A 19,908-nucleotide genomic window follows, 5' to 3' on the forward strand; every position below is an offset into this window, starting at 1 on the left:
ATCTTAGTATTATTCGTCAAAAGACAACCTACTTAATGTACAGTTACATTTTTATTATAGGCTCACCTTAAACGTAGAGACTCAATGATAATATATAGGCATTAATGATAATGACATTGATGCTAGCGGTATTTTTTTAGAATTCTATAAATTTATATTTTTAATATTTTTAAATTTACAGTGAGTGAAAATATTTTTTTTTATATAAAACAACGACCATGTTATTACAATTATTAATCTTCATATGCATCTGTAAGTATTTTTCAAGAATTGAATAGTCAGTTTTATAGTTTTTAATAAGCTGTCAACAAAATCTCCTGAGATTTTAATATATATAGCCAGAATTCAGTATAGAATTCAGAATCATATTTATATAAAATAGAAAATTGTTTCCGTTCGCGTAGGATTTTTTGAAATTCTCTTTTAACATTTTCTATATTTACATGCCAAGTCCAGTAGATTCATCTCTCAGATGGAAAAGTTTTTTGTCGTGTGTATTAATTGCGTATAATTAATGTGAATTATATAATTTAATTGTTTGAAGTTAATCGTAGTTAATATTGACCATATGACACAATTATAAATCCATTACGAACAAATTAAGTAAGGCGTATTCTATTCTTTTCTCATACTATTAGCAATACCGGCATTTTTTATTTACAAAAAAAAAGAAACAACTACCTAATTTCATTATATTGCTTTACCGGAATGCAAATCAGTTATTTTACTATTGATACGTAAAATATTTATGTAATTTATTTGCTTATTTTCAGTTAATTGTAAATAATTATAATTTGTGGCGTTGTACTTATTCGGTTTATACTAATTACTCGTTCTAGTTATCCCAACAATATGTATTCTTATGAAAAACTTAAAATAAATTCCTTTCATATATAAAAAACTAATATTTATATATCTTATAAGCTTATGATAGACTCATATATATTAACATTTATATATGAAATACAATTATTGACCCTTAATAATTTGATAATCCTGAAACCCTTCATAGTAAATACTGGGTGCTTCAAATTAAATAAAAAAGACTAAGTCGAGATATGTAATGCCAACTCGAAAACGAAAAAATGCGACTCGCACTTGACTACTCCTCCTCTCTTATCCACTGGGCTAATTTGTGTATCACCTTCATAGTATTTGAATATTTTTTTTATAAATATAAATATTATGTTTTCTTAGTATATCTTATCATTTATTGTCGTACGTTATCGTCAAGGTGTTTTTTAATGTTGCTTAAGCAAAATGATTCATTGTAAAAATATATATTTTTATTTTTTACATCTCATTGGATACTTACTAAATAATATAAAAAAGTATATGTACACGTCTACATATTATAGAAGTAAATTTTATTTAGTTCTTACAAGAAGTTTTTAAATAGATGCTATGTCGCCTGCTGCTTTGTGAGTGCTTTTCGATTTTCCATGAACTATTTTATATTTATAAACTATAACTTAAAATTCCTATACGTTCCTTTTTTTTGAAATGATATATAATACAAACTTTCAACTCTATATTTTACTACTTCAGGGATCGATTTTGCAAAAATCCCTTCTTAGTATAAAATACCTATTTAGAATATTTTAGGTTTGTAGGTTTGTGCCAATGCACATTTAGTTAGACAGTCAGTTAGTCAATCACAGTTTTATATATACATGAATTATCGACAAATTTTCAGATCAAATATCTTTTGGCTCGATGACGGATGATTGTGTTACACCACCTTTAGAATGTCCAAATCTTAATATTTCATTTTGGTTATACACCAGGTAAGAAAATATTTAAAAAACTATTATAGGAATCATTTAATACTAACGTTTATTTGTTTTATATAAATTTAACACAATTGTCGATTTTCATTGTCATATTAGAGAGAATAAAAATAACCCACACGAGTTGAAAACATCAGATGTCAATAGTATTACCTCAGCGCCTTGGGTCAGAAACGCTTCTGTTAAAATATTACTGCATGGATACACTGGCCATAGAGATTTTTCTCCTAATGTTGAAATAAGACCAGGTATTTAACATAAATTATGCTTTTATTCAGCTATTTATTTTTTATATTCTTTAAAAGTTTAAGAAGATATTATTTGCGCTAAATAATTTTAATTTTTCGTCTATTTTTATTTACATTAAACGCCATAAAGACGAATCCTACCATGATACGTTCGTGCCTAATACTACACATTTTAACATTTATTTTATTTTAGCATATTTGGAATGTTGTGATTATAACATTATAAGCGTGGATTATAATAAAGTGGCATTAGAGCCATGTTATGTCCAAGCAGCCACTAACACCGAGCTGGTCGGCATGTGCACTGCGCAGTTAATAGACCAGCTAGTAAAGGAGCACGAGTGGCAGCTGTCATACTTTCATGTCATAGGTTTTAGTCTCGGCGCACATGCATCTGGTTACATTCAAAACTATTTAAAAGTAGGTAAACTGGAAAGAATTACAGGTAAATGAGGTTGACGTACCTACTAATAATTAACGATTATTATTATATAAACGTTTAAAAATTATAAGAATTAATTAAAGGCTCAAAAATTATTTTGAAAAAAATAACATAATATTTTTCAAAATACGGACTGTTATTTATTAAATTTAAATAAATTAATTTTAATGTAATTTAGCCTTAGACCCTGCCTTACCGATGTTTGCAACGAAGGATAAAAATAATAAAGTGGATGCGGATGATGCACTTTTTGTGGATGTGTTACATACTAATGTTTTAGAAAAAGGAAAATTAGAACAATGTGGGCATGTCGACTTCTATGCAAATGGAGGAATGCACCAACCTGGATGTAGGCCGTCTCACAATCAAAGTATGTGATAAATTGATTCATTAACGTGAAACGAGTTTATTTTTGTTTCTTTTTTACTTCTTATCTCATCTTCTCTTTATATTATAAACAAACTTTATATATAATAAATTCATCCAAGTTCACCAAGAGATCATTTAAAATCATATAATATCTCAATTCTACTGGACACTCTATTTTTCAGCAACATCTGGATGTAACCATGCTCGGGCACCATCATACTTCGCCGAATCAATTATAACAAATAAAGGCTTCTACGCGACGAAATGCTACTCGTGGTTCACGTACATGATTGGTTGGTGCGAGTTCATACAGTCTAACGAAGAAATTATATTCGGCGAATATGTTTCCCAGAGGTAAAAAAGCCTAACATTTATTTACTTTTACCTTATAAAAGAATACGTAACTCAACTTTGCTATTTTAAAAGATAAGGCGGAGTTCTGAAGCATTTGAAATTTGTTTTTTTTATATATTATGATAATATGAAAATTAGCATTAATCTATTCAAACCAACAAACCATAACGTTGTAAGTTTTTGGATTTTATTTTGATCAATTATTAATATATGCTTTCAAACTCTGCTTAGTAAATCTGAAATGAATCTTAATAAATCTGAATGAAAATGAAGGTAATGCTTCTAGCATTACATTCATTTTCATTCAGATTTATTTTTTGTTGAAAAGAACAAATGTTTTAAATATGTAATTGGTTTTCAGTGCTTCAGGTATTTATTTCTTTAATACAAATTCTAAATCACCCTATGCTCGAGGACCAAGATACGCAAGATTCAAAATGGCTCAGTACAATTAAATAAATCATATAGATCGATCTATTTTTTACTAAACACCTAAAAAACACGAACAATTAGAATACGAAAGTGGGGAACGCAGTGTCAAGACACTAGGTTCCCTCTGCCTACCCTATTGTGTACGCGATATAGCATGAACCTAAAAAAAACTATAAGCAAAATAAAACGTGACGGGTGTAGCAGACCCAACTCTCTTGTTACTGGGTTAAATAAAAAAAAACAAGTAAGGAGGTTTTTTTAACGTTTTTATTAATTATCTTCCGCATTTCATATAGAAACACGTTAACCTTCATTACTTATGTGTATTAATAACAAAAAATGCTAAGCAGAAACCAAAAACTTTTATAAACGAACTGCACAACCATAAGAGACCATAATTTTATAATTTCAAAATATATTTTTAAAAAATCTAAAAGGATATACATAATGTTAGTCTCACATTTAATCTATAAATTATAGACATATTTAATAACATTTTGGCGCCAAATAGGTATTACGACATCAAGTTTAATTAAGAATTGTTAGCTGGTTTTTACGTTGTGCGAGTCGAGGAACACGGCTCCATTATTAGGTAACCAGCCGGGGCCGGTACACCACATTTCATGGCGGATGCAGACGGCGGACAGTCGCTTGCACTCTACAGCTTTGTCAATATCCTTATAGTCATCCTCGTTCTGTATTGCAAAATCGCGACTTTGACATATTTATTAATAACCTGTATTTATAGTATGGCGCAAATGTTGCAACGATCTCGACATATGTCTAATTTTTATATTTAGCTATATATCAAAAAAGGTCATGGTATGTAGAAAATACTTTTAAATATTCATTATGTAAAATTTTATAATTTCCAGTATATTTTTACTTATAAATATGTAATTTGAGACAATCATAATAGAATAGGAAAGCGTCGGTCTCAAACGCGATGGGTGTGGGTTCAACCTCAGTCGGGGCTATAAATCTTTTCCATTTTCCCACTCTCATAGACAAAATGTGACTTTTGGACGAAAAGAGAAGAATGGAGTATCTTAATACTATGTTCTATTTGTGGGACAGAGTATGAAGTTAAAAAAATAAACAATAACACTGGACATCCGTGTATCTATATCATATCAACAACGAATGTTAGAATTCTTAATAGAATGTTACTTAATAAATGTTTTAGAATTCGTAATAGAATATTATTTGTCACAAAAAATTGAGTAAAATCTACATAAACAGGGGAAAAAAAACTGTTTGTATTTGTAGTTGCTTCAGTATCAATTTCACGACATGTCTTGTGCATTAGCTTTCTGAATATTCAACGGTAGGAGTACTTTATTGAGGAAATAAGGGTATACTCTTACATATTATTTACATGAAATACCATTTGATACCTTCCACTTTCAATATTATGATAATACCTAAAGTGTGGTATAGGGTATATAACTAAAGTATGGGTTCGATCCCCACTCGAGGAAATATTTAATTAAATTTATATTTCTATTTCTTCGCTCTGATGTCGAGGCAAACCATAGCCATGCGAGGCATACCCGCAAAGGACCGAAATTTGCCGTTCGGGTTCGGCGTCAGGTTGCTTGTGCCTACCCTGCTGTTAACGGGATACAGCGTGAAGCTAATTTTATTCTATAGTGTAAATTTTAATAGTGTGATAAATAAGCTAACTATTAAATGTATAATAGACGACAGTTACAAAATATTTATTAATAATTTTATGTATGGAAATAAAAAAAGCATAAATTATACATTTTTTAGTTGTATAGTTTTCCCCATATAAAAGGGTAAACGACTAGTTTGTGTTAATATAGTTTTACATAGTAAATACTTTTCGTGCGAACTCGAGACGCAGCTTTTTAAGAAACGGAACCCAACGCCACGTTTCCTCTTACCAAAACGAGAAAATTGAAATAAGTTTATCAATCCCTCATATGAGGATATCATCCCCATTGCGTTTACAGACAGACGCAGTGTTATTGCTCTTACATGGCCCATAATTATTTAATAATAATAATAAAAAATCTCCATACCTTAAATTTATGATAGTAAATTATAATTATATTAACATACTGATAATTTAAAAGCAAATTTATGTCTTTGTTTTCGCAAGAGGAACCATACGGCAAGGTTTGTACACTCACTTTCGCTGTCAGTAACGAAACTAAGAACGTACGTGCCAGACGTATTAGGGTTCCTTGAAATATAAACCTCACGTGCATACTTATTCAATATTTTTTTAATAAAACAATAATTTTAATTCACTATGTTACTTTGGTGATTTTATGTGATATTTTTTTTATTATTTACTATTTATATATAATATAATAATAATGGTGGCACACAAACAGTGGTTGTTAATTATTGGAATTTCAGCATTGCAAGTGTCTGGTAAGCAACTCCACTAATTACCATAATTATAATGTTTTAAAATTATACTACCTAAATATTCGTAATTATGTTTCGTTATTTTAGACATTTATTTTTGAAAGGAAATTCATTTTATGTTTTATATGTAAAATATAAACACTGACCTGGTTTCGTATGAATTAATCATTTTGGCTTTTAATTTGGAAAAACTTAAAAATGTATTTACTTTTTAAATAATAAGATATTAAATAATATTATATATATTTAAAAAAAACTATTTATTAAGTTATTTTCTATTACGATTGACAAATATATATTAAATTTTATAAATCTATATAATTAAAATATGTAAGTTTAACTCCATCAATGAAGTGATATATTGAAATAAATGAAGCGTATTATAGCGCGTAGAGACGCATTGCACACAATGCGCCTACTTCCGAGTGGGTTACGTTACAAAAGTGAGTCGGCCAACATTCGTTGCATAATCATTGCTCTCACATACAAGTTAATATATTATTTTATATTTCAAGTTTATTTTTTTATATTATTAACGAAACTGATTTAAAATGTTCTCATAAATATATTTTTTTATAATAAAAATAAATATTTATATTGTTAAATAAAAATTATTTTAAGTTAAAATTAAATTATTAAATTAAAATTTAGCAATTGCTAAAAACATATATTTATACTATTTTTAATAAAGAATAAATAACATTTTTTTAACTCTAATTTTATTGAAAGAATATTTTTTCTAAGCGGTAAGTATAGTTGGCTATACAGTAGTTACGAGTAAGGACGCGTAACCTCTACATACTAGTGCTAGAGGTCATCCGATGTAGTAATGATTGAACATAGCTAAAAAATTTTACAAAAAATAATCATTATCTATATATAATCATCTTTAATAATTATTTATGACGTGTTAGCTTTGTACAATAGGTTATTGCATTTTTTACACTAATATATTATGTTTTTTACACAGTTTTTACTATTGTTATAGGCTGATATTACGTGATATTGCTTTTATAAATGAAAATAAAACTATAAGTTGCCTTGAAAATTGTTGAGCAATAAGTTGATCTTGAGACATGTATTATCAATATGTTAAGCAATCTATAACATATCATACGATGTTTGTATATATTACGAGAGCTATAATTTAAATGAAATAAATAACAACCATAGCTGGTATCTATTATGCTAAAAATAAAAAAATGTAAACCAATTATGTTGTTGTATTAGGAATATAGTTTTTAGTGGTAGAAGGAGTATTGTTTATGATAGAAGAGGCCGTAGTAGCATATCGGCTCAGCATATGAATATAAACACAATGGTTAGTGATTCGATTATCGCTTTGGTAATAAAACAAAGCGAGATGTGACAGCGGCGGCCACTTAATACACAATTTCTTGAAAATTATTTTGCAAAAATTGATATAATGAAGTCAATAAACTTCAAAAATACAGATAATATTAAATTAATTATTACTTAAATCGAGTGCTACCTCTTCTAGATGATGAAACTCTATAAAGTATTTATTTAAAACTTCGTTTTTGGTGTATTCGAACAGATTATGTAAGAACACTAAATAAAAACGTATGCATAAATTTACTTGTATTAGTATCACTTATATTGGAGTCTCCTTCACTTTGTTTTATTCACTTTAGAATATATTTTTTGCTATTAATAGATATAACTCACATGAATTGTTATAATAGCTCAATGTCAATGACAAAAATATAAGTTGCTCGTTTCGTCTTGGTGCTCGTTGATGTCTTTTGTTCCTGTTTACGTAAACAATACAAAAAATGTAAAACAATGAGAAGTAATCATTATTAAAACTAGATAGGCTATTAAAATGATTAGCGTTTAACATAAACAAATATGATATAATATAATACAATTGTCATTCGATTGAAGAACTTAATTTTAATTTTGGTTCTACTACATTTTAAAAAAATCTATTTAACGCCGTATCCCGCACACAGCAAAGTATGCATTTAGAACCTAGTATTAAGATACTCTGCTCCCCATTTTAAACTGAATCATTGATAGAGGCATTGCGAGTTGCAGAACTCAGCGCCGCACTTTGCCTCGACACCAGAGTGGAGAAATGAAAATATAAATTTAATTATTTCATTTCCTCGAGTTGGAATCGTATCCACGACCAGTCGCGTTTACATTCACACACTTACCCCCCGACTGGCTTCATATAATTTTTAACGTTTTATTTAAAATTAGTTTATATTCGATAATTTAAAAAGCAAATCAGTTTAAAAGTGAAAGTGTCGTGACCTGTCTCACTTCGATTATAATCACTGCGCTATCCAGTAATACTTGACTCCTTATACGGTACATAATACATTTCCAGAAAGATCACACTATGTTGGACACTTGTGGGAAACCCGATTGCATAAACTTCTCATATCACAGTTCTCTTCATTGTAATATTTTTTTTTGTTTTTATTTACGCCTACAAGTATGAATTGTTTACTTTTAGAATTTAGAACTACTGACTACTTATATTGTGTAATAACAGACGGTAGCTAGGTAAAATATTAAATTTTAAATATAATTACAGTATGCAAATATGCCTTAACGATATAATTAATTTTCAACACACAACTTAAATATTTTATTAAAATATAGCTTCGGACCTTTTGATGTTTTGATAGTGAATAATTATTACTTTGCGAAGGTTTTAAGTTTATTCCGAAAATACCGATTTTATAGAAATTACAGATACAATTTCGACGAAGCCTAAATAAAAACAAGGAAAATTATATGTGAACATGTTATGCTGTATAATCATGTAGGTACCAAATTAAGTGAAACTAACGTTTTATTGTTATAGTTTTAATATTTAGTAAGTAAAGGTACTATAATAAAATATATGTTGTACATTTACATATTTAGAATAAATTCATTTATTTAAAAATTATCAACTTATTTCGTGAAACTGGTATAAAATTTTGAAACCATTTTAGTCGAACGGATACAAGAATTCTTTAAGAAATTAAGTACCTACAATCAACATGTTTTTATCAATTTGAATTCTTACAATCGGTCATATATATATATACCGAATGAGGCCATTATGGCTTAGGAGCACAAGTGTTTGATTGTCAACATGACGATTGTGAGTTCGATTTCCACTCGAGGGAATGAATTATTATTTCGTATAATTTTTATTTCTTCTCTCTGGCGTCAAAGCAAAAACCTGCCCTTGAGTTCAGCCACTCAACACGCAAAGCCTCGAAAAACTCAGTGGAAAGTAGGGAACGGAGCGTCTTAACACGTTTCCTTTGCCTACCCTGCTGTGTGCGTGATACAGCGTGAAGTTGATTTTAATCTATATAATATTAACGTATTTATATTAATGACTATAAACGTTTTGGAATATAATTAGTGTAGACTTTATGTTTACCTAAAGACCTTGCCGATCAATGTTAAGAAACACGGAGGTTTTGTAACATACTTCAATAACATGTTATAATTTTTATATGGTAAAACATGTCTCGTTATAAAATGTTATAATATAATATTTTTTTAATATGTAAGTTATATTTTTGTTTTGCATAATAATAGTGAATGAGTTTGCATGCTTCAAACTATAAAAATGAGTTGACCTTCGTGCTAGTAAAGATAATTTTACGAAGGTTGTACATGAATAATTGTTGAAATTAATTTAACACTGGATAGATAGACTGACTGTAAACGCTATAGCCGCAACCTTATTTTTAATATTCTACAATGGCAAGACAAAGCTTTTGAATTCCACCATTCTACAAGCAATGTTTCGAAATTGAATGGAAAACTAGGTTCCCTTCGCCTTCCCTGTTATATGGTAAAAGAACTAAAAAAATATAAATAACACTAAAAACTATAAGTAACAGTTATTTAAGAATTTAAAAATAATAAAAGATCAGTTCCACAAAAAGAGTCTACAATTTATTATGCAGGTATTTCAAGTAAACGCTCAACATTTGCAACAAAGAAACACGTTTAAAAAAACAGCTACCTCCTTGCTCACATTTCCGTCAACCGTCGTATATGAGCTAATAATTTTGTAATAACACATTCTTACGAAGATTGCATAATCTCATACATATATATGACAATAGCATTAATGTAATCTTTTGACACACATAATTTTTCCAGTGCTTCAATCTCAAGAACAGAACTCGGTAAAAGACGAACGTGAAAAGAAACCTCAGTCTGTGAGAGATCTTTTTAAAACAGGATCATGTATCCCGCCGCCGTTTCGGTGTCCACATCCAAACATGCAATATTTTTTATATACAAGGTTTGTTTATTTGGTACATTGATATAAAATGGTATATTAGTTGTAATTTTTAACCGACTTCAAAAAGAAGGAGGTTATCAATTGGACTGTATTTTTTTTACTTAAAATAATCAGCTTAACAGTGTATCCCGCACACTGCAGGGTAGGCAGAGGGAACCTTGAAACACACTGTTCACCAGTAATTTTAGTTTTTTGAAATAAATATATTAAAAGTTAAGTAATAAGTTAATTATTATGTATAGTGATGTTCACATTTGTTCTTTTAAACCTACTTGCTCATATGCGTATAGCGCAAAGCTATTTAAATTACTTATTTTTTTTTCTTTTACTTTATAAAATTGTATTTTTTATCTCATTTGTACTCTCTCGTTCTTATGTGTAGTCTACAGATTTTAACAGTTTCGTAATAATAAAAATTAAATGTAAAAATAAAACAGTTAAAAATTGAGTCAAGGTCGTTTATAATTTTTTGTCCTCAGATCGACACAAGAGAAAGGAGAGTTGATAAATACACTTGACAATAACTCGCTTACATTCTCCCGGTACAATCCTAAGCACGCTACGAAAATAGTGGTCCATGGATTTGGAGGAGGAAGGAACCTATCTCCTAGTACTGACATGAGAGAAGCCTACTTTAAAAGGGGGAACTATAATATTATTATAGTGGATTATGGAACACTTGTGAAGGAACCTTGCCTCAGTCAGGTTATTACTAATGAATAAACCAGTTTCATTTGCAATTTTAGATCGACATGTTTTAAAAGTTCAAAGATCTACAAAAATTTTTATTTAATTTAATGTTGATGTATGTATAAGAATGTGGCTATAGTAGGTACTATATTTCAAGGCACCACATTTGTTTATTTTGTAATGAGAAATGATAGTAATTTCTATATTTATATATTGTTGCAAACAAAGTGAAGAGGAAAGTTTTACCAAATTATTGAATCATGTATAATTAAATTTATTAATAGGTAATTTTTTTTATTAAATATAAAATTTTACAGTCGTTAGGATATAATGTTTATAGTAATTAAATACGTATATTAAGATTTAAGACATTAGGCAGTCGGTTGTTGTTGTGGTAAAATTTTGCGGTAGGCACTAAATTAGAAGTGCTAATAAGTGAGGGTTAGATGTCGAAACACGCCGAACCTTCGTATACAATACGACATATAATTTTGGTCAAATTATATTAAATTATTATATAATTTTGGTTTTGTTAATAAAAAACAAAATTAAAACGTCAAGGTAAATACTGACGAATTATAATTTTACTAAAGAACTTTGGTTTCTTGAGTTTGATTATAGTTTCTTCTTTTTTTATAGATTCACGCACATACCAGAGTAGGCAGAGAAAACCTAGGTGTTCAGACACTCCTCCCCTATTAACACTTCCATTCCCCGTTTTCCTCACTATGAGTGGCGGAACTCGTTACCAAAGCGAAAAATATTAAATATTTCATTTCCTCCCATAGAACCCACAACCTGTCGCAGGCTTCTGCCCTTGCGCTACGACTTGCCTCAATAAAATTTCATTTTATTTTGTTATGTTTATTTTAACATCAAATTTACTCTTAGATAGAATGGGCTCCCCGCTTTGCAAGCATGTGCATAACGCAGCTAGTGGAGTACATTCAGTACCACCCAATAAAACCAGTTCCACCAGAGAAAATACACACTATTGGCTATAGCGTCGGTGCACATATTCTTGGTTTAGTGGCTAATCATTTAGCAGAAGGGAAACTAGGAAGAATAACAGGTATTATAACTAATAAAATTTTATTATTTTATGCGTGATTTTAACAGCCTTTATAAATATATAGACGCAATCGTGGTAGGTTGCAAAGAGGACTTGATATTAAGTCACGTATGTCTCACATTATTATATCTACAAAATAAAAATATTTTTTTATTTTCTCCTTTTTAGAGCTTTTTCTAAAAAATGTTTTTTGCTTTTAATTTACATATTCCACTTATATAGGAATCAGTCATACAGTGGGTAAACAATTCTAGTCATATTATTGTCAATATTTAAAAAGAAAATAATATTAACTCCTGATTTTTAATTTAGGTCTTGATCCAACAATATTTTTCTATATGGGTAACAACAGATCTCGAGATTTGGATTATACTGATGCACATTTTGTTGATATTGTTCACACCGGAGCCGGTATACTTGGACAATGGGGGCCGAATGGACACGCGGACTTCTACGTCAATGGTGGTTCAAGCCAGCCTGGATGTGCACATGACACTATTTTCCGTACGTTTCCTATCTATAAAGTTTATCTATCTATAAATTTTATATATTTTGGAATAAGTGACATCTATGATTATACAATTTCAATTGCTTGAGTGAGGCTGTTCGAAGTAATAATGTCAAAATACACTAGATGTCGCTCATTTTCTAATATGCCTTGTATCCCAAAGATGGCGCTGATAACTTGATTAGCTTAAGTTTTTAGATACATTTCTTAGTTTTTTTTTGTAATTTCTTATATTTCTACATGTATAATGTTAATATATATTTAGATGTAATAATTTAATGTCTAAATATATATTAATTTTTTTAAAACAATTTTTACCTTTCAGAGACTCTATCCTGTGACCACACGAAAGTCACACCATACTTTATAGAGTCCATTAACAGTAAAGTTGGTTTCTGGGCTGGTCCGTGTCCAAATTTATTCTCTTACTTAATCGGTTGGTGCGAACCAAAGGACACTGAATATGTCCTAATGGGTGAACATGTAACACACAAGTAAGTGACTTTACTAAAATTCAAGTTTAAATACTACAAGTTATTACATTGTCCAAAACGAAAATTCTATAGAGTAGCTCTATGATGAAGCCAGGAACTAAAAAAAATGCATATATATCAACGATTTGCGAGGTTTCTTGTACGTGGAGAAATAAGCAGAGTAGACCGAGTGTCATGACTCTCTGTGCTCTGTTTTCCACACGAATTTTAAGAAATGCAGATTGAGTGACAGAACTCTCAATAGTCATGGAGCAGGAGCACAAAGTGTAAACGCTGTAAGCGCAAGTGGTTATAGGTTCGATCCCCACTCGAGGAAATGAAATATTTATTTAAATTTATATTTCCATTTCTTCGCTCTGGTGTCAAGGCAAAGCGCGGCGTTGAGTTCCGCCACTCAACACGCAATGCCTCGAAATTCGGTTGAAAGTGGGGAAGTGCCTCAACACTAGGTTCCCACTACCTACCCTGCTGTGTCAAAGAACTCAACGCCACACCATAGTGAAGTAATGAAAATAATTCATTCATCCCCCCTATCATACCCACAATTTTCACGTTTACATTAAGATTGCGAAGAGAAATGCGAAGAAGAATTATTGTGCAATGATGAGATGGTGCCAGTAATATTTATATAATATTTTTGTTTTAAGAGCACGAGGCGTATACTATGTGACGACCAATGCAAATCCTCCCTATGCCAGGGGATTCCCGGGAAAATCTCGAAGATTAAGATCTATTACATCCTATAGTTGATAGAACAAAACTGTCATTTTAAATGCGAAATTTATACTTTTGTGAACTATTTTTAAACTTAATATTTAGTTCCTACCTCATATTTTAAGTTACCTGGTAAAGGGTATGTAAAAAATATTTTTAATAATGTTGAAATTCGAATAGTTGGGATTGAATGAAAAAAAGAGCTAAGCACTACATAATATATTTCGGTTATATTTATTGTATAATTTTTATTCTTTCTACAAGAAAAGTAATATAATTAATAATTAGGTGCTTACAAAGGCATTATAATGCGATAAATTTTCATTTAAGTAGGTGACCAATTGATTTACTTGGTTTATGGATTATTATACTCGTATTAGTTACCATTGACTTTACATAATAATATATGTAAAACAAAACTGAGATGTAATTTTATTAGATTGTAATAGATATCTAAAGATATTTTAAATTTTTATATTTGGTAATTTTACTCTCAAATTGCCATTTTTAATATTTGTAATTTATTTTTTTATTTAATAGACGTCTGTACATTGTTTTCGTGGTTGGGCGTAAGTGAATAAATAAATATTTTTTATTTATTTTTATTTTACTTTATTTAATTCACGAATTAATTTCATAAATACATAAAGTTCATTAAACAATGAATGTAGATATTACACGTAATAAGATGAGGAGGACATATTACGTATTTTTAAAATACAATTGTTACAATATTTTAAACATAAAAACAACAAAAAGATAAGGAACAACATAATATCTCATCTTCTTACCTGTATCCTGTACATACTGAATGGAATTTTGTAGGTACTATGAAATAACACATCAAGTCCTATCACACATTACAGCAACAATTAAATAAACAGAATTTTTATTCTCTCAATATACATGCTAAAGGGAAGATATTGTGTTCATTTATTATTTTACTTATGTTGCTTTAATAATATAATAACAATTTATTAAAATAAAATATAATATTGGTGATATCTACAATAACTAATTAATCATCTTTATTAAAAAAATCAATTATAGTAATTCTGTTACATATTTTTTTATAAATTTAATAAACATACTACGTAATATAGAAATAGGTTTTTAAAAAATGAAACAGACATTGAATCCTCTAACAAAATCGAATAATTATTATATTTGAATATAATAATACTATTTGAAATCGTAGAAATCGACTAAAAAAAGAAATAAAATTTTCATTACTGGGAATCATTTTCATTAATAGGAGTTTGCTTGGACTAAAATGTATTTTAAATATTTTTTCAAATAAAATTTGTTTCACAGTCTCTAATTAAGCTAAATATTCATAATTTTTTTATATATTTAAGTATATACATTTTAAATCGTTGTATTTAAAGAATGCACAAACAAAAAATAACTATGAACAGAAATGTTTTATTTATTATACAAAAATACTATAATTTAACTTATTTTGTATTACCATTTGGTACTTCATCTTAATAAAATTATTATAGGCCCGTTTGAAACTGAACATTGCTTGAAATCCCGCAATGCTTTAAAAACCGATTTTATTAAATCTAATATAGAGTTTTACTTACGAGTATTATCAAACTTTACTTCTACCATCATAATAAAGAATTATAATAAATTATATACTATAAAATGCAGAGTTCTAAATGTAAATAGAATGGTTAAATATATTAATTGCTTGGAATACGATAAATATTACTACTTAAAAATTAAAACGATGTCACATATTAAAAATAAAAACGAAAAATCATATTACTTGAGTTCACTTAAAAAAATATATACTTTGAAATTATAGATGATTCAAAATGTTTTGCGTACAATTGAAATAAAAAATATAAAAGACAAATCTTAAAGCTAATGATAATAAATAATTTATGATTTTAAATTAAAATAAAAAAAAGCAACAATATATGTATTGTATGTACAGTGTTGCATTTTTAGGACTTTTCAAACCAAATCCCTATATATGAGTCTAATCCATAATTGACCAGTCAGTGCTTTCTTGAAAGAATATTTACCTTATTTATAATTATTATACGAAATATGTTAGTTTATTACTAATATATAAATTTCTAATATGTATTATTACTGCTGTACGTATCATATGTTAGACTATTCGCAAATATTAAAAACTAAAACGTTTTTTATAAATATTATTTTAGAGAAAAGCAATTTTTTAAAAACTAAAGCATTATAAAATAAAGTTTAAAATATAATAAAATGATATGACTAGATTTTTTTCGTATAAAAAAAATTATTATGTAAATAAAAAAATAATAAGATTTACTTTAATAAAATGTAAGTAGAGCTTAAAACAATTTTATACTATGACTTAATATAGAATCTACGTATTTACACACTACGTTTTTTTATTGTCATTTATTGTCGGCCTTAACTAATGTGTAATATCTTGTATTATAATGTAATTGTACAGAACGTATTCGTTTTAAATTAAAATTAAAACGGTGTACTGCACAATTTTGTAACAAAAAAAGTATATATATTTAATATTAAATTTATTTCTAATTTTTTATACACTACGGTCGCTTCGTAAAAGCTTTATTGTCGGCACAGCCTTATAGAGTGAGATCACCCCGTATTAATCCTAGCTATTATTGTCTTATCTATATATACCTAATATGTAAATATTACTTAATTTTGACAGAAGACTGTAAATGTAAATAAATAAAATAATGAAATGAAATGTAAATAAATTTACTATTTAAAAAAGAGGACAAACTAACATTCATTAAGTTTTTTTTTTAATTATACATGAATCTAAAAATCAGTAATCAATAAAGAAACAAAAAAAAATTATTCTAAATCTAAAATATTTTGTGTTTAACACATTTTGTCTTATATGTAGGTATTATTTTTTTGTTAATTTTAAATTTTGTACTTTTTTGCATTTTTTTTTTATTTTTATTAAAAATCGTATATGGATTTTAATAATATGGTTATAAGAATATTTTTAAATACATGAGCCATAGTGCATTTGCAACAAGTGTGTGGGGAATCATTACCCTTTCCGCCATACTTTTGGACATCGTGAAAATTATCGATTTAAAAAAAAATAAACAAGAAAACGGTGATTTGTTTTGCCAAAAAATCTTCCTTTAAGAGTGAATCATTTGTTAAAAAAATCATTATGCCATATGACATTTAAAAAAAATCATATTTTTGATATCTACATTTGTTGACTTTTTGAAAACTATATTTTTTCGTTCTTGAAATAATATATATCCATACATAAAAATATCTTTAAATAAATAATGTGAAGATATTGTAGATTTAGACTTATAATAAAGAAACAAATCTTTTTATATTCCTTAGGAATATTTACTTCGCTTACGCTTCTCCCAACAGTATCTGTCTACTAGTTATCGTTGTATTAAATTAAATATAGCTTTCTACTGCAAATGTGCTCTTAAATTTTAACCTAAGAAATATTAAAAATACATTGTTATGAAAATGAGAACTAATCAAATGATACTTATTAAGAAAACGTGTAAAAATTTTGAACGTAGCGGGAAATCATTTTTAATATATTTTTTATAATTTTCTATACGTTTTCTAAATAAATATTTTTCTTTCCTAAGTGTGAAATAACACTTTGAAAATGTTAAAAAATAATCAAATGATGTTTTTTTTTCAATGATATATAGTAAATCTCTTATATATTCAAGTAATATTTCTTTATGAGATTTAATTCAATTATCTTTACAACACAGAATTGACGGCGTAGAGATTCGTTAAAATAACATTTTACTCATTACATTATTATTAAATCTAATAATCTAACGACTTTAGTAATGTAAACGAAATTATTTAATATTATTATACAAATGATTATGAAAACGGCTGCGATAGTACGACAAAAAAAAACAATTAAATTGAAAACCTCCTTTTACAGGAATCAGTTAAAAGTAAGTGGCGAATTTCAATTTGGAATACAATCCTAATAATATATACCTAAGAACCAGTATAAACAAAATAACGTAACCATAATATAAACATGATAATTCTCACCTATGTCCAAATAACTTCGTAATTCAAGCAAAGCTTTTAATTTTTTTATAAGACAGGATGTTATGATTAAACTACATATTAAGTACATACTATTTACATTTTGTTTGCAATTATTAAATGTTTCAATTAAAATTAAATGAAATGCATTTTCTATCTCTATTTTTTTTTTGATGATCACTTCGTTGTTTCAATATAATGAAAATTATGTTACTGATGACTATTATAACTTGAAATTGAGCATTTTTACTTAAATTTTCTATAAAATATATTATTTGTAATCTAATTGTGTTGATAATAAGAAGTGAATTAAGATTGGAAAACAATTGGTCTTATTTTATTGTCAACCACAGATAAAAATATTCCCAATACAATTATGTAAGTAAGTTTTATTGTCAACTCTATTGTCAATTCTAAAGAATAACATTTTATTTATTTTTTAAGAAAAATTATTGCTTAAAACGTGTAAAAATTCGATTTATAAAATTTTAAATACGCACAAACTAATTTAAAAAAGGTTATAAATAAATATCACTTAAACGCCAATATATTTATTAGTATATTTTTTTATAAGCGCACAATAAATAGTTTTGGATATGCCTTCAAGAAATCTTTTCTTTATTATTTTTTGCAGAGGATTCAATGTCTTTTAAGTAGTATGACAGCACAAATAAACATTTATTTTCATATAACAACATTTTGCCGAATTTATATTGAAGTAATTATTACCTAAATTACATAAATGAATACACTACTTCCCTTTGTGTTTTAAACAATTCCTACGCCTATCATATACATACGTTTTATTTTTATATTTTTATTTAAATTTGACATACAATTCTAGGTTATTTAAATAATATCGTAAATATATGTATTATAAACATTTACAACAACAAGAGACAGTAACAAGTTTTAATGACAGCGTTATGAGAATACTGTTTTGAGAGCCATTTTAACATATACAAGCATGGCAACATTGTCAAATTGAAAATTTTTTAGACGCTTTAGTTATGAGTTCAATTATAATTATTTAATAAAACGGCTGCAAATGCATATGAAAAAATTATCTTTAAATATTTTTTATCAAAAACAATACCTATTTAATTGATATGCCAATGTAAGTTATATACATACATCTGTACAATATACTGAGCAAATGAAACAACGAGAAAATATTATCAGTTAAAAAGCATAATAAAAACCATCGCTTGTGTAAATAGCTAACGTGTTAATAAAATTTGTACGAGAAAACAATTTAGTAGGAATACGTATGTAGTAGCTATGTATTTGACGTTACGAGCTAATTCTAGAACAATTATATATTTTCTAACTATAAAATGACTTCACCGAAAAGTAAATATATTTTTTTTAAAAAGGAAAACTAAATTAAATATTTATAAAATCATTTTATCATAACAGTTAAATTATAAAGATCCTAAGTTTTTGAGATATTGAAATTTACTTATAAGAAGTACCTTATAAATATTTATTAAAATTATTAAAACAAATAACAAGTAACATTTTGTTTTTATGGAAAAAAAGTTATACAATGAACAATTGGAACACTTAAATTTTTACAATATAAATAATTAAAGAAATTCTTATCGGTGAAATCCCGACGGCTGGTCGATTTTGAAGTTGCAGCCTGATATATTGCACTTAATATTTATGAGTTATAAAACCGATACTATGAGAAAGACACCTGATTTTTAGTAGGTGCCATCATCGGTGAGGTCCTCGTAAGGCTGGGCGGGAGGCTGTATGGGCTCAGCCTGATACAAAGCTCCGGATACGAAAGGATTATTCGGAACATGTTGTTGAACTGGTGGGGGACGCGGTGGTGCGATACTTCCGTAGCCTGGTGGATCAGTGCCTTTTAAAGGCTCATTTGGCTTCTCCGACTAAAATAAAACAAAATTGAAAAGAATACTGCACTTACCTGTATTTTAGTGGGCAAAATATTTCTAAGATTAATAATTTAATGATTTACAGCCCTATAAAATAGCCTGAGATAGACAGTTATTTTTTTATGTGTTTTTTGAAATATCTTT

At 27.8% G+C, this 19,908-nt stretch overlaps 3 protein-coding genes across 3 annotated transcripts in view; 2 read left to right on the plus strand and 1 right to left on the minus strand.

Moving 5' to 3' along the window:
• The first annotated feature begins 158 nt into the window (after positions 1-158).
• On the plus strand, positions 159-3,676 carry LOC146528790 (pancreatic lipase-related protein 3-like). Its single transcript, XM_085203358.1, has 7 exons — positions 159-252; positions 1,697-1,787; positions 1,890-2,038; positions 2,232-2,483; positions 2,659-2,850; positions 3,032-3,203; positions 3,565-3,676. Exons 1-7 carry the CDS (start codon positions 219-221, stop codon positions 3,656-3,658), a joined length of 984 nt encoding a protein of 327 aa, XP_085059484.1. The 5' UTR covers positions 159-218; the 3' UTR covers positions 3,659-3,676.
• A 2,128-nt stretch (positions 3,677-5,804) lies between these two features.
• LOC146528791 (phospholipase A1 member A-like) lies at positions 5,805-14,210 on the plus strand. Its single transcript, XM_085202760.1, has 7 exons — positions 5,805-6,041; positions 10,188-10,332; positions 10,812-11,037; positions 11,914-12,094; positions 12,407-12,598; positions 12,928-13,096; positions 13,744-14,210. The coding sequence occupies exons 1-7, from the start codon at positions 5,984-5,986 to the stop codon at positions 13,844-13,846; spliced, it is 1,074 nt and encodes a 357-aa protein (XP_085058886.1). The 5' UTR covers positions 5,805-5,983; the 3' UTR covers positions 13,847-14,210.
• Positions 14,211-14,398: 188 nt separating this feature from the next.
• VGlut (Vesicular glutamate transporter) overlaps positions 14,399-19,908 on the minus strand; it is a 48,244-nt gene continuing 42,734 nt past the window's right edge. The window contains exon 13 of the mRNA XM_085202758.1: positions 14,399-19,758. Coding sequence (XP_085058884.1) covers positions 19,567-19,758 — 192 coding nt within the window. The 3' untranslated portion in view covers positions 14,399-19,566. The remainder of the gene's footprint in view (positions 19,759-19,908) is intronic.

Source organism: Heliconius melpomene, chromosome 19 (assembly GCF_056956725.1).
Source record: "Heliconius melpomene rosina isolate 202511_hmr_F chromosome 19, ASM5695672v1, whole genome shotgun sequence".
Classification (NCBI taxonomy): Eukaryota; Metazoa; Arthropoda; class Insecta; order Lepidoptera; family Nymphalidae; genus Heliconius; species Heliconius melpomene.

Coding starts and splice junctions, on each gene's coding strand:
- LOC146528790 (XM_085203358.1), top strand. CDS start 219: ATGTTATTACAATTATTAATCTTCATATGCATCT. Junction 253..1,696: donor ATTAATCTTCATATGCATCT/GTAAGTATTTTT, acceptor ACAAATTTTCAG/ATCAAATATCTTTTGGCTCG. Junction 1,788..1,889: donor TCATTTTGGTTATACACCAG/GTAAGAAAATAT, acceptor TTGTCATATTAG/AGAGAATAAAAATAACCCAC.
- LOC146528791 (XM_085202760.1), top strand. CDS start 5,984: ATGGTGGCACACAAACAGTGGTTGTTAATTATTGGAATTTCAGCATTG. Junction 6,042..10,187: donor TTCAGCATTGCAAGTGTCTG/GTAAGCAACTCC, acceptor TAATTTTTCCAG/TGCTTCAATCTCAAGAACAG. Junction 12,599..12,927: donor TGCACATGACACTATTTTCC/GTACGTTTCCTA, acceptor TTTACCTTTCAG/AGACTCTATCCTGTGACCAC.